General features: G+C 40.4%; 3 protein-coding genes across 3 annotated transcripts; 1 reads left to right on the top strand and 2 right to left on the bottom strand.

Annotated features, from left to right (window-relative positions):
• Nucleotides 1-2,097: 2,097 nt before the first annotated feature.
• Nucleotides 2,098-9,686, bottom strand: usp3 (ubiquitin specific peptidase 3). The gene is made up of 15 exons (XM_037451741.2): nucleotides 9,568-9,686; nucleotides 9,300-9,360; nucleotides 8,858-8,992; nucleotides 8,360-8,443; nucleotides 8,095-8,176; nucleotides 7,788-7,867; nucleotides 7,201-7,314; nucleotides 6,732-6,845; nucleotides 6,424-6,573; nucleotides 5,987-6,093; nucleotides 5,069-5,149; nucleotides 4,848-4,966; nucleotides 4,637-4,750; nucleotides 3,475-3,542; nucleotides 2,098-2,825 (listed from the first exon to the last, which is right to left on the bottom strand). The coding sequence occupies exons 1-15, from the start codon at nucleotides 9,656-9,658 to the stop codon at nucleotides 2,402-2,404; spliced, it is 1,824 nt and encodes a 607-aa protein (XP_037307638.2). The 5' UTR covers nucleotides 9,659-9,686; the 3' UTR covers nucleotides 2,098-2,401.
• Nucleotides 9,687-10,636: 950 nt separating this feature from the next.
• si:dkeyp-73b11.8 (BPTI/Kunitz domain-containing protein) lies at nucleotides 10,637-14,024 on the bottom strand. Its single transcript, XM_037451743.2, has 6 exons — nucleotides 13,888-14,024; nucleotides 12,677-12,868; nucleotides 12,062-12,238; nucleotides 11,879-11,923; nucleotides 11,663-11,741; nucleotides 10,637-11,539 (listed from the first exon to the last, which is right to left on the bottom strand). Exons 1-6 carry the CDS (start codon nucleotides 13,952-13,954, stop codon nucleotides 11,455-11,457), a joined length of 645 nt encoding a protein of 214 aa, XP_037307640.2. The 5' UTR covers nucleotides 13,955-14,024; the 3' UTR covers nucleotides 10,637-11,454.
• Nucleotides 14,025-15,075: 1,051 nt separating this feature from the next.
• Nucleotides 15,076-23,118, top strand: ca12 (carbonic anhydrase XII). Its single transcript, XM_037452682.2, has 9 exons — nucleotides 15,076-15,343; nucleotides 15,625-15,645; nucleotides 17,478-17,657; nucleotides 18,595-18,737; nucleotides 19,910-20,005; nucleotides 20,084-20,147; nucleotides 20,280-20,437; nucleotides 20,534-20,660; nucleotides 21,282-23,118. Exons 1-9 carry the CDS (start codon nucleotides 15,280-15,282, stop codon nucleotides 21,926-21,928), a joined length of 1,500 nt encoding a protein of 499 aa, XP_037308579.2. The 5' UTR covers nucleotides 15,076-15,279; the 3' UTR covers nucleotides 21,929-23,118.
• Nucleotides 23,119-24,571: the final 1,453 nt, after the last annotated feature.

Genomic DNA, 24,571 nt, shown 5'->3' with positions numbered 1-24,571 from the left:
GCGTTTGAGCCATGCGGCCCCTTTCCATCTGTCGCCGCTCCCAACGGACGGCAGGCCGCTGGACCGAGCCAGATGTTTACACTTCACCGGGCCAAGCCCTCAAACGGGCGCGTAGATAGTCGACACACTTAGCAACACAAAAGATGGGAATAAATAGGCCGTAGAACGTACAACAGTCCTGCAATAACTATTTGACCCTTACTGTAGGATGATAGTGATTTGACACTAGAGGCCTGTTTTTACGTTTATTCTTTTTTTATTTATGTTCAAGTTTACAACCTTTTTTTTAATCTCTTTCTGCAGGGAACTCTATTGGACTGAAAACATCTGTCTGCTTGTTTGTGCGTCATTCCAAATGTTTTTGTTTTTTTAACAAATGGAAGGCAAGCCAGGAGGAGCAGATGATCAAAGTAACACTTCCCCCAAACACCAACCCTGGGGGGGTTGAGTTAGCCTCCCAACATAAAAAATAAGCTTTACGACAGTAGTTTACACATTTAAATATATTGGACTTGAGCTAAATCAAATGAAGACCATAACAGCCTTAGCCAATTTTGATTCATATATAATTTAATTACACAGGCCAATCAAGTCATGACCTAAACCTGACAAACTCTTTTAGATTAAACTTTATTGTCATTGCACAGTACAGGTACTGAGACAACGAAATGCAGTTAAGCATCTAACCAGAAGTGCAAGAAAGCAGATAAAGTGCAGAGTATATCTATGTGGTATATATAAATAAGAATATATACAGTAGGAAATACACAGTATACACACTCTTTCTGTGAAAGTGTCTGTTACGCAGGACTAAAGGAACACAGTGAACTATGACTCAGCGTGAGTTTGAAATTGCTCAATTGTAGCACTGAGGACATACTGTCAGCAAAAAGGCAAAATACCATTAAGTCTATGTCATTACCTCGCACCACATCACCAGTTATGTCCTATTCCACTTATTACCAATCGGTAAAAAGACATAGGACGTGTGCACTTTGACTCAGTGTCATGGCGTTCCTGACCTCGGATCTGACGAACACAGTGCAGTCAGCTTTTCATTAGCAGCTGTGATCTAGAAAAGAAAAGAGGAGAGGAGAGGGGGGGGCTTGTGTATTATTAATGGGCACATAGTAGTGAGCACACAGCCACCTGTGAGGAAGGCGAGGAAGAGCAGCTGTTCATCATCATACAGGAGTGCTTGTTCCTGCTCGAGAGACGAGGCTGACTGGCTGGCACGCGTCCCGAGGGGAGCTCTTATGTGTGAGTGTGTGTGTGGGGGGGGGGGGGGGGGGAGCGTATCTGCTGGCGTGTCCAACCTGATATACAAAAGGACACTTCCTAACGCGTGCATTAAATTGCACATCCGGTAATTTAAGTTACTCACAGGACCTAAATTGCTGAATAAAAATAATTCAATCAGCAACAGTGTATGATTGAATGATTATAGGCAAAGAAACATAATTTGATACGGTTTCTTTGGTCTTTAATTTTGAGCTGCAAAAAAAAAAAATCATAATTAATCTAATTCATTTCTAGACTGAAGTGTTTGGTCTACCTAAATTAGAACAAAATGAGCGAGGGTCCAGCGCACTCCCCTACGGTCCTTAAATCGTATTGTCAGTCGATATAAATGTTTCTAAATGTTGAGAAAGAATGAACATTGCCTTCCTGTCTACACATCGTCGTACTGCTAATTTGCTACAAATGTAATGGTCTTCGCAATAAAAACTGAACTTCAACTTTTGATCTCTTTCATCATAATAAAACATTTTTCAAAAGGATTCTGTTGTATTTGTGTTATGTTTTATATGAGAATTTCATCAGGACCCCATTCTAACTACTTTTAGAGAAACATAAAAAGAAAACAATAACTTGAGAATGATCATTTCTTTCACATGGAGGTAAAAATAACTCTAATGAGTTGTCGACTCTATATGCATTCTATGCCCTAAAACCTCTGGTAGATACTGCAGAACAGAACACTGTTCTCATGAGGTGGATAATACCATTAGAAACTTCTAAAACTCCAAATATTGTTATAATGACAGTGTCGTGACACAATCAATTCCTTCAGGGAAGGCTAAATATTGGACCAACTGAAGCTACAGCTTTACTTCATATTTTAAACAATCACATTTGGAATCTACAACATACAGAGAAGTCTACCTCAACTGAGGAATAAAACATCAAGGAAATTAATGCAAATGGTCATACTTAAGATTTCTCAAGCAGCAACTTATACATGAAAGTACCATGCAGGTCATAACAAAACAAAATAGTTGTACATACATTTAACATGAAAATTATTCTCTAAACTTAAGCACGGGAAGAAGTGTGACTGAGGTGAAGCCAAAATGGAGTGAGTGGCTGGTCTGAGGCAGTCTGACAGGATCATTGTGGCTCATGTAGCTTGGCTGCCTTCCTCTGAGGTACCACTCTGGGATGCAGCAACCACTGAAGCAGTCTTAGCTTCTTGCCCTTCCGTCGCGTCTTCCCCCACGTTTTCCAATGCAGCGTCACCCGGGGCTGCAACATCCTGGGTGTTTGAGTGGGAGGCTGGCACATCTGGCCCAGCCGTGTCCGTGGCGACCTTGTCCTGAGCAACTGCTTGTGAAGGGCCGCCGTCCCTGGCCGCCGGGTCCACAGCGGGCCTGTTTGCGTCCGTCTTGCCTGAGGCCACATGTTCCGTCCGCGCCACGTAGAAGAGGATGTAGGCCTTGGCCTTCCTCACCACGTCCTCATTTGTCAGAGTCACCGTGCTGTCGTTGAAGTGGTACCATTGGCTCTCGTGGCTGCCATATGCGGTATAATGCCCTGATCCAACCCTGTGAACACACACACACACACACACACGTCACATCCTGCTGCCTGGCTTCTGATCAGACTGCATTTATTGCTGCGCACATTCTGCTCAGCAGTGCAATATCGCCACTCAGAGGGGAGAGATAGAACAGCAGCGCTTTGATGAACACACCCTCCTCTGCCTGATGCCTTGAATCTTTAAATACACAGGCGTCCACCAGGCTTTTCCACTAAATTTCTGAATCTGAACTGTTTGGCCAAGCAACTGGGTGCACTGTTAATTATAATTTTTGTATTGCAAAACATTCATGGGTCTGGTATTCCTCCAATGCTTGGGAGGGGCTGAGGGGAAAGGGTTAAGATACAGTGTATGTGAATTCACTTCATGTTGGCAATCGGGCAGGTGATCAAAATAAGATAAGCAACTATTAAAATCACTGTATATGATGGGATAGTGGCTTTGAAATGACTTCTGATGAACAGTTTGGATAAGGGCAGTGCTTTAAAGACAGGAGCTGGCTACTCAGAATCATTTTAGTAAGCTTTAGTTATATGAAAGATGTTTTTGTGAAAAATAAAATCAGAAGACAGTAATCAAACAGGCTGAGGGTTGAAAAAAAGTATGAATTTTAACATCTCTTGCTTTGCGTGTTTAAAAAGAGGGCTACTCACCCAGATCCGTGATGCACCACGACCGCAACAAGGTCATACAGGCAGCTATCCGGTAAGGAATTCTCCAGCTGCAAACAATAAAAGACAAGAGATTTCCCCACTGTGCAGGACAAAAAAACATGGCACCGACCAAATGGGAGCTTTGGTCAATCAATGAAGAAATGGTCAATACAAGTAGAACCCGTCCAGGGATATCTGTGGGACTGTATATGTACTGTAGATTACACTCAATCCGTCAAAACAAAACATGTACATAAAAAGGGGTGTTCTGCCATCACGAATGAAGACAATGTGCCGGAACCTGCCATCACTCAAATTATAACCACTTCCCCTGTGGTCTTGCTACTGGGCCTCTGCTTGCACTCAAGGGAAGTGGAAGTGCACCCCAGGTGTTGCTATGCTATGCTATAATTGCCCCCGCCATCACCTGCCAAACTTAAGCACTGTAGCAGAAATGAGAGGAAGGAAACTGTAATGACCTGCCAGTGAACAACTTATGAGGAATGTTTGTGGAGCGATATTATACTCAAACACACGTTAAAACGACAGTTCTAAAGTCTAAGTCTTGTCTCGTCTGACAGCGTCCTCTCGTCAGGGAACAGACGTCAGCAGAGACACTAGTTTGGCAAAGGAACAGTTAAATTTGTCTGTATATAAAATGACTTTCAATATTCATATTTTTTAAAGTTTATTTTTCGTGGTGTCTGCGGCTTCAGTTTGTGCCCAACTTACAATGAGGCCATTTGAGTTCAGTCGAATTTCACTTCAAAGTCAGCCGTCTTTCCCATGTGATCTTTCCATGGTCTGAATTGTCTTGATTTAAGTCAGAAAACGATGTCCTTCATTACAAAGGTTTTCATGTGGAACAAGTAGTTCTTGAGGTATTGTGAAGATTCAGGCTTGTAGGACTCAGTTAACCCACAAAAATTCCAGTTAGACCATTTTGCCAGATTTGTTTTTCCCTTTGAATCCTCCGTAAGAGCAGACAGAGAAAGCGGGGCCTGCCATATCCTTTCAAGTCTTTGTGAGGAGGATTCCATTGGTTTTATTGTCAAAACTGCAGTTTCACAGAGGCCTGAACTGGGAGAGCACAGCCTGCCTCGGACCTGTAGGAGTTCTTGCTGAGCATCATCTAATGTGGGCTCGTCATTTTTAGACTCACCTCAAGTAGGTAGCGCCTCATGTCCAGGCCTTTCAGTGGAAACTCCACGTACGTATCCACCTTGTTTCTTAAAAAGGCCGTCCAGTGGAACCTTTTCAGGTGCAGACACAAAACCTAATAAAATAGGAAATAAGACCTCCAATTATACCGTAACACAATATTTAACCAACTCATTTAATTGTATAAAAGGATTTTGAATTTTGGCCTGTACCTTTGGAAGCTTCTGGATCCAGAACTTCTTAGTGGATTTCTGTCGCTTTTTACACTTATGGCAATAGTACAGCTCCGTTTCATCTAGTTCTTCCAGGTCAGTGAAGCTACGTAAGCAGTCTGAAACATAAACAAACCAATAGAACACACTGTCGAACAACTTTTTAAAAAAGAAAATGAAACTGCCCAATGAGTCAGTCTCTGAGCCAATGGGGAACTTACCACGCACGGTGCAGGTCGGCCCCGGCTCCTGGTCCTTACTTCTCTTTTGTCTGAACTGGCTGGGAATGTCCAAAGACAGATCTGAGTGAAGACGAATGGGCATAAACTCTCAAATACATCATAATGCTTTGGTAATATACACCCTTGACGAATTGTGTCTTTAAAAAAAAAAAAAAAAGTAATTTCCACATTTTGTATTTGGCTATTTACAAAACAGTTTTCTTTAGCCCCTAACGCGCTGAAAGTTTAACACGAGTCAATTTATTGTCTCATGGCAGCAACACTACAGAACCATCACTATTTTAGGAAAACGTTGCTATTCAGGCAATATTTTTGTCTTTAAACTTGATTTAAATGTTTGAAGGTTCCCTGTCAAAACTATTTAGATGAGTTTTACACGACTTGGAATTGATGTCACATGATCTGCCGGATGGAATCACTCTGTCGGGAGTTATTTGGGCACCAGAAACACTCAGTCCACTCAGAGTTGTACAGTGGTGTTACAGAGTGAAACTTCTTACCTCATTAACCATCTCTGGTTGAGAACAGACACCGTCCTGCAGAGAGCAAACAGACCCCAGAACAGATCATTTGTATTGCGGTCTGTCATGTAACCACAGCTGACAACGACTGTGACCCTAAAGCCAGCAACGTGTCATTTTAAAACGGCAAAAGCGACAGCATTATCAATATAAATAAAGAATATATTCATTTGATAACATATAGTCATCTAGGGACATGTATGTTATTTTTTAGCTTGCTCCAAACATGCAACTTGGCTGCAGAGGAGCTTTGCTCCCTGGATGCTCATTTGGCGCTCCAAAATAAAAGCGAGTAGGTACGCAGCGCCTATAATGTGTGGTTAGAACATTAAAAAACTCTGTCCTTCAGCTGCTTTCAGTCCGTTAGGACATTTACCAAGAAATGGATCAAATTTCCGAGATTCTGTCCCACAAATCAGGCAGTTGACTTCATTCTGGAGTATGCCACCAAAATTGGATGTGACGACACTGGCAGTCCCATTTCTGTAAAAAATCAAGAAGGCAAACAGAAGATCAGCCCTCAATATGTGCGCTTTCCTTCTGCCATTAAATCAACGTATGAGCAACACAATATTCAAACATTATACTGTAATTTAGACATGGCAACATTGAAAAATAGTTATTGCAATTATTTGATACAGTTAATTCTAAAAAAGCAGAGACTACAGAGCTAAATCTACACTACTTGTGTGTAATAATTTAAGAAATATCATCAAAAGGTAGCATATGTGTCTTAATGTGTCTTCTTCACCTTAAAATCAACTGAAAAACAGGTTATACACACAAAATCATTTTGGAGCTGCACAGGCTTACATGTAGCATTTGCCATCCGCAGTGGAGAATCTGACCCCATCCTGAGGAGAGACCGGGTGAGACGCCCCATTGCGACTGCACTGCAGCTCCCTGTGGAGGTGGTCCAGCAGGTATCGCATGAACTCATGTGCATCCTGCTGCTGATAGCCCCTGGACACAAATACACGGCTCTAAATGGCATTGTTCCACTCTGTGACTATGATGTGCTTTAGGCAAATTGAATGAAAGCACGACTGAGAAGGAACCAGAATGCTGCGGAGCGTGAGGAGCTTAATTCCCGGCCAGTTCTCTGTAGGCACTGTGCATACCTAAAACTGGGCATGATTTTCCAGATAGCATAAAATAAGGAGTCTGGACTGAAGGCGGTCTGGCTTCCTTGCCATAGGGAACAAAGGGTTTTTCTGAACTCCTCCACCAAAGACCTGTTCAACACAAAACAACCCTGTCACCCAGATGCACCACCTGGTTACAATAAACAAACCTGTATGGTTGTTGAATTTGTTTTACTAAAGCAAACTATGACTTTCTAATACATGTCACAACAACGCATACTCAAACTTGTGTCACATTGTATTAGAATGTACAGAGCTTTTCTTCATGTAACTTGCTGGGTATATTATTCTAGTCTAAAGTTGTCATCAGGAAATATTTCTAACGAGGTATTCTTCCATAATCCCCGGAAAGGAACAATTTGACCAAAGTAAAACTTGCTGGGAATAATTGTAAGATCATTGCACTCAGCCCATAAATCCTTCCTCCAACAGAATAGAACCTTACACACTGGTTTCCCCTTGGCTTCGGGTGTGGTACATCCTTCTTCCTGCAGTCTTACCACTGCGTAGTGCCACTGCAGGCAACTCTTTGAAATAACAGCTGAACTGCTTGATGTTGCTGTCAAAGGAAAAAAAGTTTTGTTAGAACATGCTTCACACCGGGCAGGAATAGACATTTTAATAATATGAATGGTCTATAAATAACATTTCTTGATAACATGATTGTCATAAACGTGAGAGTCATTTAACATAACCATACAAAAATGAGTGGTAACTATTGGCTGCCTGGAAGAAGTAAAACACGTTGTATTCATTAATATATATATATATTGCACGCTTTGGCAAATGGTCAGAAGTACTAGAAAAAAGTAGTTGTATTACAAAAAAACACCCCAACAAAGATGTGTTAGCTGAGAAATACGTCCTTTGACTGTGTCCTGTTCCCAGCAGCTTGTGTTATTCCCCTGACTGTGCCCCAGACTATATTAATAAAGGATGAGCTGTCATGGGGCCCTGGGTCTACAGTGGCAAAACTACTGAACCATGCAAACACAGTTTACCACCCACATACCGAGTCTTCAGTGACCTTACCTGAGAGACTGCAGAATGGCGTTCATGAAGCATGTGTTTCCTAAGTTACGCAGACCTGTGGCACCTAAAGCTCCTCCTTCCTGTCAAAAACCAGGGAAATGCATTAAGATGTTAATTCGCAGTAAATATGAAACGTAGGACAATTCAAACCAAGTTTGAAGCTAACATGTAAAGATATTGTGATAGCCACCTGGTGTAGTTCTATTAAATGAGTTTGAGCAATACTACAGTATTTTGTGCTAAAACACCACTGTGGAAAGGCTCCAATCTTCTTTTCAAAGGAAATCAAATCGTTTAAGCCACTAACATTGTCTTTGAACAACTTGTTATTTGCAGCTGGGTTTTCCTGAAGTTTTCTTTTCCTCTGTCTGTCTCCCATCAGTACGGAGCTGCAAGAAGGAAACATATATCAACACTCGTGTTGAGAAGGATGTGAAATATATTTTACATGTATGGCGGATACATCTTACCTGGCCTTTGGACATTCTATCAAAAATAATGTAACAATATAACGATGTGTTAAATCAGTCGGCAAGTTTATTAATGATAAAATATGTTTAGATTTTACTTACTTTTCTAAACTCTGCAGATGTTCCCTGACCTTCTGCACTTGACCAAGCTTGGTGTCATTAACAACAAAGTCATCACATCTGTAACTATAAAATCCACATTAGTTGAGGCGAATACAAGTTGGAACAATAAACTTATTTAGATTATGACTTCGTAACAACACTATGATAAATATTTTGTATTGTGTTCACTGTGGCAGCATGCGTTATTTAACCATGTGTACAAGTGGCAGGAGTGATTTTCACCAAATACTTCTCAATATAGTTAATAAAACTCAGATGACAGCATTTGCTTGTAATTAACACGCCATCATATTTGGCATATAATCAAGATCAGTGTTAGATCCCCCCCCCCCCCCCAAAAGGGAATTAATAGTTTTATAAACTAATGATAATATGACGTTATTTATTTGCGCTAAACCATAACAATCCCCGTTTTTTTGGCAAGGTGCCAAGTAAAAGATCACAGACATCGATTTGTTGTTCATTTAAGACACTTACCAAAATACGCTGTAGTTGCTGCAGTCCATGCAGACAGAATGCTGGGATTTCTCCTTCTCCTGTTTCTCGCCCTTCTTTTGACTGCCAATGATTTGACTCTCTTCATAGTGTTTCTTTGCATGCCCATTGACATATCTATAAAGATAGAGATTACACAACATCTAGAACCAACAGAAAATAATCTAATATTGAGTAAAGGCCTACATTATGCTCACATTTGTCAAAGAATCTGGTGGAAAAAAGGGCAATGTTGATATTTTCTTAGGCCTGAATAGACATGTTTTTACAGTATTTCAAGCTGTCGATAATATCCTTTTTATCTTCTTAATTACACAGTGTTTCTGCTGTACAATAAAAACAATGGATACCAAGAGATAGAAAAGTCAACTTATCTCATTGCAGCTTCTAAATTTAACTTGTAAACAAAACGGCAACAACGTACCTCCCACAATGGACCATCAGACAGGTAAGGCATATCCACGGGCTCTTATTAGACCTGCAAACTGGACATGAAAGAGGAAGAAGTCTTACATGTAGAGGAATGTAGATTTCTATAAGATTCATAAGTGTGTTGCAGTGGTTTCCCTTTACACGGCCCATTCCTTAAACCGTTCATCGTTATCTGCCATGTTTTCCTGACGTTAACTTGTACGTGCAACACCTGCGATGGACGCATCCGTTAACGATGGGATGACAAGCACTTCTCTTACCGTTGCAACACCAGGAGAGCGGCGCACCGTTGGGGAGCCGGGAGGTATCGAAGGGGCAGCTCACGTTGGAGTTCAGATGAGGGCACTCCATCAGGTCACGATCGGAAGTCAGCTAGCTAAACGCTACAAGGAATAAGGTAGCTAACAATAGTTAGCCAATTCACCTACACAAGCTAGCGACTGTTAGCCCCGGCCAACTACTTCTGCTCGCGAAGGCACGTTTCCCCGTCTTTACTCACGCAGGACCGTTCGCTAACCAACATTATCTCTCGCATACTATCGGCATAGATAGGTTTACTGACCTTAAGGGCAATACCGTGTAAACCCTGACGTATTAGTTAGTTGAAACAGGAACGTTAGCTCTGGTGTACAAGATACTTGGTAACTGCTGGCGCTTGCCCCAAACAAATGGAAATACCTTGAGGAAGTGACGTAGTTTCTGCCGGTCAGAGCTTTTCTCAGTTCGTTATAAAACGAGGGTGAAAACGCTTCTGCGAGTAATTTACGTTTAAGCACTTCCTCCTTCGCTTAAATTCTTCAGCTCGTTCAGCGATACCACGCGGGCCCCGAATCCGGAATGCTGTCTTTTTTTTTTATAACATTAATACATACCGACATGTAGAAGCTCGTATGTTTAACCGAATTAAGCCATGTTGTAAAGCTTTAAATTACTTTAGAAGTGTCGCGCATGCGTAGTGGCCTCACTTCCGATGCATATTGATAATGTACATGCAACTAGTTTGATCAATTATTAGGACTGTGAGAAATCCTTGTTATATAAGTGTTTACATTGAAGTTAGAAGTCAAGATAGACAATTAAGTCACAAATCAGATCCTGAGCCGCAACGTATTTTTGAAAATGTAAAGCCATCCACACAGTTGCAATACATTACATTTCCAAAAGGCACGATAACTTATACTCATAAAATAACAAAACAAGTTTGTTAAAATATATATGACCGAATAACTTCAAGGTTAAGTAATTTAGTGTTTTATTTACTGATAAACCTTTATTGAGGGACTGGAAATTATTTCCAAAATAACTAAAAAAACACCATCAAATAAGAGATTGTTATGCAAAACCTCTTTTATTTCCGAAATACAAAGCATGAGCATAAACATTTCAAGATTCACAAATGCTGACCCAGAAAACATAACAGAGAGGGCATGCACTTCACAAAAACACCTCTAAATATGTATTGGGTTTAGGATTGACAGGTTCCTACAGAAGACTTCAGATTTTCAGCCAATCTTTGAGCCATATGCTCAAATGCTGGGAAAACAGAAATCCTCACAAGAAGACAGCATTGAGGTTATTTTGCATAAGCAGGTGAGTTTTGGGAATAATACAGTTCTGCGCCTGTTTGTTCTCGAGTGTTAGTGTATACACATTGTGAGAAATGTCTGTCACAACTTCCAAATTGCTTCCTCCAGCTGACCCAACTATATTCTGTCTATCACAGCAGAGCAGCTGGAAATCATTCCAATAACAAATAGTTTGAACAAAGAAAACCATTGACAGTCTTCCTGGAAAAAATACTACGATTCATTATTTAATATAATGGTTTCAGTTAAACCACTGATCAATCAATTGACAAATTTTTGCCACTGTGGTTTCTTTTGATTAAACTTTGATATAAGATTTATTTAAATTGCCCAAGTATAATTCAGTATAAGGCCTCAGGGAATAACACAACTTAAGAAACATCACTCTGCACACATTGAAATAAAAACATGAAATAAAACATGAAAATAATGGATTTTAGTCAGTAGAAAAAAATCTAAATTCAACTTTAATTCATTAATCAGTTAGGTTTGGTATTAAGACAATTAGTGTTATAATAAACATCCATGCTGATAAATGTCACCTTCATGGTGCCATGTTGTCTACGCCATTTCAATCTCCCCTTCCCGAAGAGGTGTGCCAGACTTAGGTTCTTTATTTTTCCCCTGTGCTTTCGTTTTGTTTTTCCTACAGAAGAACATTATAAATATTAATAGAAATACAGAAAAGTAGCCAGTAAGTGTTAGTAATGTCATTGGATTTCAGAATAAATTCTTATGCACAAGTAAAGACGAAGAGAAGTAGTCTTACTTTGACCGAACGGTCAAGACGATCACAGTTATCAAGACTGCGACAAGAATGATGCCAAGCAGGACTCCACAGATGATTGCTGTGGAAGAGCACAGTTGAGTAGGATTAATTTAAACAGATTGAACACTTGAGGTATAAGACGTAACAGTTTCACGTAGCTAGTTGTTAAAAAACATTTTGGACTTTAAAAAAAGCTTGATTTCATTGTCTACTGACCAATAGGAGTGTCTGGCTCCTCTTCCTCCTCTTCCACACCATCATCTAAGAAAAAACATATCCTTATATACATTTTATTTTGTATGGTGTCATTACTGACCCAATGTTTTTTTTAACATGTATTGACGGAATGACTTTTCAACAGGTGTAAATGACAGCAAACAGAGAGAGATTCGTGCTCACCGTGGATGCCAGAACAGGTGGCGTTGCAACTCAGTTGGTCAAGAAACCTGTTTCCGTTTCCAACGCATCCACTGAAGAGGAATCTCTTGCATTTGTCATGGACAGAATCGTAGTAGTATCTCAACAAATTAGCACTGCATTCCCCTTCGGCCTTTTTAAAGTGGCAAGCTTTGGTCACTGTGAAGAGAAAACATCGTCCCCATCAAAATAGTCATCACCAGGGTTGCAGTTTATAATTATTCTTAGTAAATATCTTTAAAAAACCGAAACATGATTGATTACGTATGAAACTGCTTTGCTTCATAATTAGATAATAAAGCCTCAGATGTATACATTTTCATCCGTCATTAGTTGTGCCAGTCTTCTGCCACATGGTGGCGTATTGCTAACACTCAAGCTGACGAGTAACTTCTTGATTTTGCTTGGTCCTACTTAGACTTAGTTATTGTTTGGTTAAGGCAGATCTCAAGAAGCCCTTCCTCTCATGGTCCCTTAGGCCATAAAACTCCACCTCATTAGTCAGATTAATGTTCCAAAGTTCTTACAGCCAGGACGAAGGACTGAGTTGACTGAAAACAGAGCAGTGAATGAAGATTAATCACAAAATCCTCTCACCATCCACTGGGTAGATCATCTCTCTCCTGGCCGAACAGTTCCTTATGCAGTCTCTTTCACTGAAAAAACGGTTGCCATTTCCTGCTTGTCCTTTGTAAATGAAAGGATTGCACTGATCCTTGCTGGGGTCATAATACAAAGCAAAGATGAAGCTTGGACCTTCACCTTCATCAGGTTTCAAATGACAGATTTCTGTTGGGTACAAAAGAACAACTGTTAGTTTGATAGATGTTGTTGGCAAAAGGTGATGCTCTGGTGTTGTGGTTGGAAAACATTTATGCTACAAAGTAAGCAGGTGAGTTGAACATTGCACAATTTCTGTATGATAGGTGTTACACCTCATCAGCTCATAACTAATGTTTAACTAATCTCTTCACCAGATCCCCACTCCCTCGTTTTATGACAGCAATAAAGACTGTCATCTAAGGTACATATTCATTCTTCCCGCCCTTCATAGATTTCACAGAAGGGAAGTGGTTTAAAACAAAAATTGCACTTGATTTTTTAGGGAATCTAACTTAGCAACCAACATTGAGCTATTACTAGGTGCTCAATAATTTGCTACGCTGGAAGTTGAGAGGAAGTTACAGGGTGACATAGTGTCAGCTCCTCATGCTGAGGCTCAGACAGAAATTATCTCAGTATTTAAAAGTCTATAATTGTCCAGTCAGCTTAACAAAACCTGTAGTAGAGTGACAACAACATTTTGAGTACGTTTACAGTACATTAAATACCATCTGTCCTATTTTTGGTCACATCTAAAGACAATCATTGTTCTCTTCAGTGGCTTGTTCCACGAGGTCAGGAAAAGGGTCAAATATGCTTACATTTTGCCGAGAGATGCATTCTAGACTCATACATTGTACTGAAACATGTTTTTTTTCTCCATCAAGTCCTTCAATTTCTGTTTGACCATCACAGTTCTGTATAATGACTCTGCCTGATATTGTCTTCCGCCAATGTAACCGCCATGTTGCTCTGAAAAGACTGGAACTTTTTCTTTTAAATGAAAAATAATGACCATCATGTAAAATATGAAGAAAATACAACATTAAACAGCTATGTAAAAACACAACCCAAATATTTTGTAATTATTTACTAAAGACGAGTTTGACCAAAAGTTTCCTGGCTTTTCCCGAAAACTAACCATCTGGTCTATAAACCCTTTTTTAGTTACAGTATTACATTAAGAAGAAAACAGTTCTAAGTACCTGAAGGATTTGAATGGCTGATGTAGACTGCAGCAAACGCAATCCCCCAGAACAGCAGGTGCTTCATCTTGCTGCCTGCCTTTGTTCAGTCTTTGCTGAAGTGAGTGAGGGTTGTAAAACAGTGTGGGCTGTTATAACCTTTGGACCAATATTCCCTGTGACAACTGCAATCGAAACAAAAGATAACGGCAGGAAAAGATATTATTCTCTTTGTGATTTGCTTTATTATACGGAAGAAACTAAAAGCTCAAAGTTCTGATAATATGCAGCAGGGTTGGTGAATATTGCTATTGTTGGGTGTTCATGTCTCATTTACAGGATGACTTCTGCTACATAAAAGCAGTAAACACAAATTAGCATTGATTACATACTGAGCTGTTACATTGTAGATTTTTGTCATTTTTTGGACCCATATGCCTTTTATACATGATGGAATGATTTCATCCTGTTTAGGTTCAGCTCTCCAACATCACAGACTTTCATCTGCAGCCCTCATTATAATCAAAATGCAATCATGAATTAAAATAAATGTTAGAAATAGCATGTTTAGTGTGTTCACTGTTTTTGTAGGCATTATGTTTGTAATGTATACTTTATAACCGCATACTCTTGGCCTCATAATATACTTTTTGGGTAGATGAGTAGGAAAGAGGTAACTGCATTTTACAGTTTTACAACATTTTACAACATATTGTGTTTTGAACGCCAAGCTTTTCATCAACCAAGATGAGCCAGGGCAGCCTGATGCAACTTTGGTTTTGCTCTGAGAGATATATGTATATATAATGTATGAACTCTTCAGCCACTTAATCTTTTCATGACAAGACATATTCAGTCTTCCTGCCCTTCAAGTGTTATTTACTTCTTTTTTTTAATGTTGGAATAAATATTCAACTGCAGAGTTGTGTGTTTGATACCTTAATTGTTTTGCATTAAATCAACCTGGGTTGTGTGCTGAAATTGATTGGTTTCCCCCACCTAGAACATTTTCTACCAGCCGCCACCACACTTTTTCATAGTGGAGGCACAGATTGCTTGTGGACCTTGTGCAGGTGCGTCTTGTAAACGTCACAACCGCCTTCTTTATTTCCATCCTCCGGCTTTCCAGAATCCGAAGGGTTCCACATCCCCGCGTTTCCAGCATCTTTCGTCCTGCCCCAAACGATAGGCGTCGCTTGGATGCGTTGAGCTGCCACTCTCCGGTGACCCGATGGCTCTGGAGGCTGGTTCTGTTGTTGCTATGACGTCAGCGTGCGCTACAGTGGAGCTGGCGACACGAGTGGGCTATAAAAGCCGGGTTGAAGGCTGCAGCTTTGGTGCTCCGAGCTCCTTCTGTGCTCCGGCTTGACGTCAGGCTGCCCATGAGGGAGGGCTGTGCAGGGGGGGATCAAGATGCACTTTCGGAGCTTCACACCCATCGTGTTGCTAGTGATGACTTCACTGGCTTTGCTGCACGGTAAGATCTTCAACGCGGGGGAGGCAGATAAAGACTTTGGGTGCACTTTTAGTGATGCTTTTATTATAAAGTATGATAATAGTGCTTTGTAAAATGAAAAGGCTTCATGGAATTTTAGCCACCTGCACCTGCACGTGGACTTTCTGACTTTTAAATAAATAAAAATACATCTTTGTTTAATTTATAAATTAACTATATTAAACGTTAATAAATGTGGAGGAGCGGTTTTTCATGGTTAAATTGATAGTTGGAGAAAACTATATTTATTTCTACTGTTTCAGGAGCCAAATGGACGTACAGTGGTAAGTCCTAAAATATTACCAATTTATTGTTTATTCAGTTTGATGCAAATCTCGGAATACCTAATTGTCAGAGAAGATATTTATTTCCCCACATAAGTGCTTTGACACCACAACACCACAAGACCAATGAGATATGCACAACTTTCTGTGACCTCAAAGACAGCCTGTAGTGACATCATTCCTGTCACCTCATGAAACTAATGTTGAGTACAGACTCTGCAACATCTGTGGCTTGATGCCTTTGTCACATGCTTGAAGGTCTATGGGCAACCATGACTGTGTCTGTCTCAAACTGTCCTCAGAGCGGACACTGCGTGTCACTGCTTCTGCTAGTTAGGAGTTGTCTGTTTAATTCAGATATCTGGGAGAGATGGATCCACTGGGGTTTCAACCACAGCATTTGTGGATTGTACTGCAGCTGTCCGTCTCCTCTTTGTGAAAATTTGGAAAATGTACAGAAAACCCAACCGAACAAGCAATCAGGTATTTCTCATTTATGCATTTGGATAGGGAATACCTTAAAAAGTGGCAAAATAAATTATGATTCACCCTGGAAAGTAACAGTAAATAAAATACAAAATCATCACCATTTAGAATATAGGCAATTTGAATTAAGTCAAAATGGAAAGTTTGGGAATAAGTTTGGGAATAACTTGAGGAAAGCTGTGTATATATATATATATATATATATATATATATATATATATATACACATCTGTAGCAGATAGCACGTTCTGTTGTAGATGTGCCAGCTGACACAATAATATCTCCACCTCCACCTCTGAACCGTTACGTGGGTGTAAAACATATGATGTTGATGGTGGAGTTTTCTCACCCTGCTCATGTTTTCTTTTTCTTCCTTTATTAATTTTTTTCTTAACACTGAGGTACTGTTGAACCATTGACTTATATGAACATTCTTACCATGGAACTCCAAGGCCATTGTTAAAGGTAGAACTGGATCTGATTAGACCAGCAATGACGTGGACACTAACGTCATTGCTGAGTAATTATGGCCATACGAGTTACTTTCTTCCTTATTAGAGGCTGAGTTTGCTTACTTCAAACAAATATTCAGTGATTTAAACGCTTCACTTGATGCCCTTTGGCATGTCTCGTACAATCAATCCACATATTTCTGTGAACTGACATGTCGGCAAGCCTCATGCTGCATCATATTTAACCACCGTCAGCCGGCATATGGTGGTTTTGAGGAGTTTTAGATAAATAGTGAGTCAGTGGCAAATATGCAGAAGCTGTTACACTCAGGATCATTCGTGCCATATTCTATTCTACAATGTTGGTCTGTCTAGTAAGAAACCCTCCTGTCGCTGAGGTCACTCTGTAAACTGCATGACTCTATCGGGAAATGGGGCAGTTTTGGATGTTCTGTGCTTAATGGAAACCCTTCATTTGGAGAGAGACGATGTTCTCACTGTGTCTTTCCACAAACAACGGCCTGCTTCGCACTCTACTGTAGAAAGGGCCAGGAGCAAAGCCACGGGCCTCTCCCATGCTGCCTTGTGTATAGATAATAATACTTCACTTTGATGAATGATAAAATGCACAGTATGCCAAGTTTGCTTTGGAGCCAATCCCCATTCAACTTCCCACTGGGGCATGTTTTACACATTTCCTCTTTACAACAAAACCTGAAAAAAAAGAAAACATGCAATGTATCCCTACTGGTGTTCCGAGGTGAAAATACACTTTTTGGATGAAGGATAAGAGTAACACGCAAGAGCATTTTAAAATTTAAAAGTGGATGTGAGTTACATTACATCAGGCATCCCCCAAAGGTGTTTTATTGATAACAGTTTACATCGTTGCAGGGCCAGAAGGTCAACACTACTGGCCAAAGCAATTTCCATACTGCGGTGGAGCTTTCCAGTCACCGATAGACCTCAAGCCAGCGCTGTTAAGGTTTGACCCAACTTTGCGCCCAATCGAGATTCAAAACTACAACCTGTCGCCGAATGAGCAGCTTACACTGGGAAATAATGGACATTCTGGTGAGTATAATTCAACAGCGTTATCAACAAAATTTATAAAAAGGTACAGTGAGTCAAAATATATTCACATGTAACAGAACTGTGTATTAAACAAGCAAGAATTTAAGCTGACGCGGGATTTAGAAACTGTTTATATGTATTCCTTGGAAATGATTCGACATAAACGCTGAGGAGTCCATTTTCGCTGTTTAGGCCACATTTCTGGGTCAATCTGTAGAAAATGATAGGAGGATCTTCTTTCTACATCTGCACCAGCAATTTTCCATAACCACTCTCTTATTATGTTAGCTGCCCTTCTAGATAAAGAAAGAGCTTCATGTCGTGAGTCATCAGCCTCAACTGTCTGTCTGACGCATCTCAACAACAGAAACCAGCTCAGGTTTAATGTCCATTTATATCCAGAACGCGTAGCAATCACAACATAGACAGCAATGCCTATGTGCCACAAAACAAAGTAAAAAGATTGCTAACCTGTGGTACTGTTGTTGTTTTTTTGTTGCTTTTTCCATGTTTCATATATAGCTGCACATGAGAAATGTCTGTGGTAAGCTCAGTAGAGCCAAATATGTGTTTGTGACCATTCAGTTGCTGAGTCAAGTAGGCTGTTACGTGCAAAGACTTAATGCTTATGTATGCATGCCTGGTGGGCACCAACGCCACGATCCGAGTGGCATCGTAAGCATGACGGGTTTCTGTGATAAGCTGACCGAGGTTCTTTCACTTGTAAACATTCGTCACACACTGACGAACTTTTGGCGAAGCGTCCTGCGTCACTGCGCCATGAAGTAAATGTAGCAGAAGGACAGCTTAGAGGGGGGAGGGTGACTCCCTCACTTCAGATCGAGTTGATGTGTCTTGATCCCTTGATTTTAACTGAAAAAAGCCCTCCCCCCGACTCTGTCATGCGTGGTGGGGTCTCATGTGTCTTGATCCACAGTGCAAATATCCCTGCCCTCTAAGATGCACATCTCCAGCCTGCCTCACCGTTACACTGCAGCCCAACTTCATTTGCACTGGGGCTCCTCCGGTAGAGTCGCAGGCTCTGAACACACGGTGAACAGTAAGCAGTATGCAGCCGAGGTGAACAACACTTACTACACACTAATTGATGGGAAAAGGTGCTGGTTTAAAAGTTAATTTACACTAGTATAAATTGAGGTGTTTGGACTTGAATGCTCTTTTATACTTTATACTACTCTAATCTATCTGATAGTTACATGTAAAACGATGTATTCACTATAACGCATTGGACAGAAAATACCATCCAATATTATTGGTAATACTATATTTCAGATATATGGTGTGGTACTATGGTATTTGCATCAAACTTTCAGATGATAGCATCGCAGCCACCAGACATTTTAAATCTATGTGGCATGAAGGTGTGACATTGGATTGGCAGAGAGTTGGGAGAGACTGAGGCTTAAAGATGTCGCTCAAGCTCAAAAGCTCCGCAGCTGCATATTACATGTATTCGGTTCCAGTTAATTAGCACTGTGGGAGACCTTGAGTTGACAGTCTGGAAGAACATTTGGATGCTTGTATGAAACATTTTCTAAATACAGAGACTCAGAAAGTTTCAACAGTAAACAAGTTGAGAGTGTCAAAAATCTGGACTGAGTTAAGGTACAAAATAAACCATACCTGTACAACATAATTCCAGTCATTGTCAGTGCAGTATAACAGCGGGTCTTGTTTCTTGCAGGGTTTAAAGAGATTAAGGTACCAGATCATTATATCTTTTGGTTTTCATCCACCTCTGGAAGGCGTGGCTCTATTTCATGTGTCGACCCCAAGTGTTCACACACTAGTTTGCTCTATTTGACTTTGTAACTCAAAGTTGAGTTTGAAAATAAAAATCTCTTGTTCAATGAGATAAACCCTACATCACATTGGTTAGAAATGGTTACAACCTTCATACTTTTATGTGACCATCCCTCCGCTGAAGGCATCGCCGCTACATGTAAGGTGATGTGGTTTGACATGAACCTCTGAGGACACACGTTGAGAACATGCATCTTCTCAAGCCTCTCCAGACCACACCTACTTGATGACATGCTGTTTGCAGTGAATGAAGGAGAATTTAACATGTTCCAGAAATAGTGCAATGTTTACCTTTTTTCTCCAAGTTAGAACAAAGTCAGTGAATACAATTTTGTCACACCATCCAAACATATACAGTTCTTGCAACACACGCAGAGATTTCATTGAATTTGTTTTTTTTACTTGGTTTTGTCTCTTTTCCGTCACAGTTGCACATTGTGCACTTCAATTCGGACAAGTATGCCACTATATCCATGGCTGTAGACAAATCTGACGGCCTGGCTGTGCTTGGTGCCCTGATTGAGGTGAGATGTTAAGGGGGGAAAATGGCAATGTGTGAGTTTCTTGTGGAGCAGAACCATCTCACTGTGTTTGTCTTACAGGTTGGAGAGTTCAATCCGGCCTTTGAAAAGTTTTTGAGGTTCCTCAATGGTTTCAAATACAAGGGTGAGTCTAAAATGATGATTTTCGTTGTAGTTTTGAGTATGATTAGTGAACAATAGCAGCTGCGTTGGGAATGTACATTCATTTTTCTCTCGGATTTTATTGTTAAATGTTGAATTGACTCCTCTCTGGCAGGTCAGAAAGTGCAGGTGCCAGGATTCAACATCAGGGAACTGCTGCCCCCCCGTTTGGATGAATATTACCGCTACGACGGGTCACTGACGACACCCCCTTGCTATCCCAGTGTCCTGTGGACAGTGTTCCGAAATCCCATCACAATATCTCGCATGCAGGTGCTCCTACATTTCTTTTCAGACATTTTGACATGGTTTTATTGTCATAATCTTAATTTGTGAATAACATGCCTTTGTTTTGTTGTGTCTCCATAGTTTTTGGCCCTGGCAACATCCCTCTACTCTTCTAATGTCCAAGACTCGGCTCTTGTGCCTCTGAATGTAAACTACAGGAGAACACAACCATTAGACAACCGAGTTGTGCTGACTTCTTTCAAGGAGGGTAAGTATGGTCTTTAAAATGCTTGCTTTATTGTTTGAGGGTGAATGCAAAGGTCACATGAATGACATAGCCCCTGCACTGCTTTCGGAATTGCAAAAGGACAGGTTGGAATGTGCATTTTTGGTTATGACACTTTTTAATATCACCTGCTAGGGATTGCGCTTTCATTTTAATGTCTTTCTTAATCATCTTTAAAGCTGAATGACTTGGAAGAGCTTGTTTGAAAGTTGGCCATCTTTTAACACCCAACAAATCCACCGTCTCCTTTGACAAAACTGAACAAGTCTGCAACCCTTGGATTATTCTTAACCACTACTTTTATCTGGCTGACTGTTTTTCCGCACTGTATGGCATTTAGCTCCATATAATTAGGTATGAATGTGCATGTTTTCCTCATTCTCAAAGCTTCCTTGCTCAGAGCTATGCTTTGCTAATGGCACATGTCTGGAATCCTGTGCTTTTGGCTTTAATAAGCAGAATTTATCAGGCGGTTTGCTGTGCTTTTGGTTCAGCACTTCAGACAGTGCTGTTGCATGCTGGCCGTGAAGATCGAGTCGCTCCAAGAAATATCCCACAGGCCGGGGTTTTTAACAAGCTGTGATTGGCTGTGTGTCGATGCAGGCAATGGACTGCAAGGTACTCTTACAGGTCCATCTCCTCTCAAGAGAAAGCAAATTGTTCAGCAGCTGATGGTCGGTGACTTAGCAGACCTGGCTGATGAGGGGCTCTATCAGCTCCTACCAAGTGACTCAGAGAAGGTCCATAGTAAGAAGAAAGACTTCAGGCACCAGGGGGCCGAGACTCGGGCCAAATCCAAAGAACAATCTCTGAATTCCCCCCTTTGGAGCAAGAGCCAAACCGACGGTCCTGTGGCAAAGGTCGGGCTGGCTGAAGACACTCTGTGCTTTGTTTCCCTGGAGCAGAGGGTGACCCATCAGCAAAAACACATTCATGCCGAGGATCAGCTGGTTCAGGCTCTCCGAGATGCAGCTTTCCCTGAGCTCAACCTCAAGAGCTACCTGGGCTGTAAGTCGGATTTGGCCCTCCCCACTATCAGACACATTCTCCACGGACGGCCGACAGATGAAGCCAATGAGTTAGAGCTCTCACTGAAAAAAGCCTTCGGTAAGAAAAAGAAACCCACAGCAACCAAGCAAAGTGAGCCAGGAACAAAGTTCGGCGGTTTCTACACTGCTACCGTTTCCAGGAAGCCACAGAGCCAAGGTCCTCCACACCCGTGGCTTTTGCCAATGGAGTGGGAAGACTAGAGAGATTCCTGACGTAGTGGTGACTCAAATGAGGACGCTCTCGGTTGCAGTCTTCTCCTGTCGTGGGCCCCTTAAATGAAAGACTCATTTACGAGCCCCACTCTGAATTCATCGTTTAATTTATTTTTGTTTCCAGTATGAGTACTTGTACTGATAATATGATTTCTAACATAAAAAAGTAGCACGAGCTTTAACATCTTTGCGCTACATAATAGCACACAAAATGTGTGTCATAGAATTAGCATCGGGTTCTCGATCCACCGAGCACAGTCCTTATAGTATGATAATTGTGGAGGTTGACTAGTAATTACTGTTACAACAGAGCTCATGCAAAGAGAGAACATAAGCGCTTCATGTACCATCCCTGTCATCTTCTGCAGTTTGTTGTTTTGTTCAAAATGCTACTTACAACCAGTAATGAAAAAGCTGCTGTACGTGGGGAATTATTGTCAATAAAAGCATTGTGCAATACATGGCAAATTTCTTCCCTGATGCATTTGCACTTTTCACTGAGAACTTGCATTTAGATTATAGTATTTTTTCACAAACACAACAGGCTGGAGTCTCTGCACACACTGGGCAAAACTGTGCTAGACCATATTCTTGGGTTGGACCATGACGAATGAACCCTTTTGGTTTGAGCACACGCACACAGGTCATCAGGCTTCCTGTCTGTCTGTGGTTACGCACAACCTAACGCCGCTACGTTTCATGGTGGAAGTACCATTGCTTTGCCTTTCAGATTGTAACAGCCACACAAGCGTGCTCAGCACAGCGGCAGCCGCTGACCCGCTGTTGCACGTGCGCATGTGGTGTTAACCCATGAAGCGTTGTGGCTGAGGCCGAAGATGCTTCGGTTAACCCTCAAAATGTGTTGAAGGGGGGAAAAATACTGACATCGAAAACAATAAAAAAATTCAAACAGAGAGAGTTTTGTGACTTGAACTTGAACTTTTGCAACACGATCACACTCAAGCAAAGGGGAGACTCCATATGGCATTGTCTAGAACAAATGCTAAGTGTTAAGTCATGATCACATGCATTTCCATGAGTTTAATGTGAAACATGATGTGTGTTACAGTATTATGCATTAAGCCTTTTGTCTGCCTTTCTAAGTGAGTCTTCAAGTTTAAGCTTATTGGTCAGCTCACTTGAAACAAGGGTTATGTTAAAGCAGACAGATTCCTAAAAGCCGAATTAAATCAGGTTAAAACCTCTGAAGCAACAAATGCATTATAACTGAATTTGAGTCTTTGTGCTGTCATCTGTGTCACGATCAGACTGGTTTCTTGTATAAATTATATAAAAGTTATGTATTCTTTGTTTTATCTTCAACAACCAATTTCTTTGACGGTACCTTTTCTGAGGCGTCTCTTCTTTGAATTTCGTTTTCACCTTTTCTCTCTTTTTCTCTGTTACTCAGCTGACCTTTCTTGGATAAACACTGGTATGTTACTTTTGTATATTTTTTTTGCTCCTCTCCTTTTTGTGTGTGTTCAATTTCATACGTAGCGTTAAGGGACACTCGCTTCGTGGGCCACTAACAAAAAACAGAACATTGAAGTTACAGTTTTCTCTGTCTGAATCGGTTAATGGAAAAAACATTACCGCTAATTTAAAGCTAACAGATTAACAAACTAAACCACCAATTGATACATTAGTTGAGAATATGGTGGAACCCACACATCACAAACACTTGCTTTAATAAGTAAATCATTTAACTGTGTTAATCTAAAATAATTTACACTTTACATTAAATCAATCTCACATATGCACATAAGTTATGTATTAGTGTGATCCTAATGATCACATAATCCTTTCTGCTTGTGTTGCTCCATGCTTTGCAGGTTTACTGGTTCCTTTACTGGTGGGCTCTGCACTCTGACTTGTTCTCATTGTCTCTTTAATATGCTTCCTAATGAGGCAAAAAAGGTGAGCAAAGGACAGAAACAAAACCAAATTGCTGCGGTTGAAATCATGATATATATATATATATATATATATATATATATATATATATATATATATATATATATATATATATATATATATATATGTATACACACACACACACACAGACAATTCCAACGGGTATTTTAAGAGGATAGTTAAACTTATTTGACCCGAACTTTATGTGGCATCCTCATTAGCTGATATTTTTGGGAATGTAACCTCACCGCGCTGCTCTTGGATGCCCTCACCGCATAATTATGAGCCCATTTCATATTTCATATTGGCGAGATTTCTTGGCTTTGTGTTACTGTGTTACTTTCAAAGATGTTTTTGTGAGAGGTTGAGAATATATTTGATAATAAACTTTTAAATTGAAGGAAACCTTGGAAGAAAGGGAAAAGGTTACAGTTTGGGTGAAGCTAATCATAGCAACAAACATTAGAAAAATGACTGTTAAACAGCAGAACCTACAAGACTATAGAGCTGTTAATTTATTTAGGTTTTAGGGATCTGAATCCTTTGAGAAAGATCGGTGCAAGTGCCACGTCATAACCTAATTCTTACATTGCCGATTAAACAAATATGGAGAATAATGAAAATAAAATATGTTATGTTGTGTAAACTTCAGTGGTTTAACTGCCAACGTAGAAATATAATAAATAGTTTCAATCTAAGATTTTTAAAGATCAG

Source organism: Pungitius pungitius, chromosome 6 (genome assembly GCF_949316345.1).
Source record: "Pungitius pungitius chromosome 6, fPunPun2.1, whole genome shotgun sequence".
NCBI classification, from domain to species: domain Eukaryota; kingdom Metazoa; phylum Chordata; class Actinopteri; order Perciformes; family Gasterosteidae; genus Pungitius; species Pungitius pungitius.
The sequence above is the reverse complement of the archived record's forward strand: the minus strand, read 5'-3'. Positions and strand labels throughout refer to the sequence as shown.

What these genes read in the sequence shown, in the direction of transcription:
- usp3 (XM_037451741.2), bottom strand. Translation starts at nt 9,658, where the DNA reads ATGGAGTGCCCTCATCTGAACTCCAACGTGAGCTGCCCCTTCGATACC. An exon ending in GCCATTCTGCAGTCTCTCAG is followed by an intron (nt 7,315 to 7,787) that starts GTAAGGTCACTG and finishes TTCCTTTGACAG; the next exon opens with CAACATCAAGCAGTTCAGCT. An exon ending in TGAGGCGCTACCTACTTGAG is followed by an intron (nt 3,543 to 4,636) that starts GTGAGTCTAAAA and finishes TATTGTTTGCAG; the next exon opens with CTGGAGAATTCCTTACCGGA.
- si:dkeyp-73b11.8 (XM_037451743.2), bottom strand. Translation starts at nt 13,954, where the DNA reads ATGAAGCACCTGCTGTTCTGGGGGATTGCGTTTGCTGCAGTCTACATC. An exon ending in CAGCCATTCAAATCCTTCAG is followed by an intron (nt 12,869 to 13,887) that starts GTACTTAGAACT and finishes TGTACCCAACAG; the next exon opens with AAATCTGTCATTTGAAACCT. An exon ending in GGAGCCAGACACTCCTATTG is followed by an intron (nt 11,742 to 11,878) that starts GTCAGTAGACAA and finishes GCTCTTCCACAG; the next exon opens with CAATCATCTGTGGAGTCCTG.
- ca12 (XM_037452682.2), top strand. Translation starts at nt 15,280, where the DNA reads ATGCACTTTCGGAGCTTCACACCCATCGTGTTGCTAGTGATGACTTCA. An exon ending in AGCCAAATGGACGTACAGTG is followed by an intron (nt 15,646 to 17,477) that starts GTAAGTCCTAAA and finishes ACATCGTTGCAG; the next exon opens with GGCCAGAAGGTCAACACTAC. An exon ending in GCTGACTTCTTTCAAGGAGG is followed by an intron (nt 20,661 to 21,281) that starts GTAAGTATGGTC and finishes GTGTCGATGCAG; the next exon opens with GCAATGGACTGCAAGGTACT.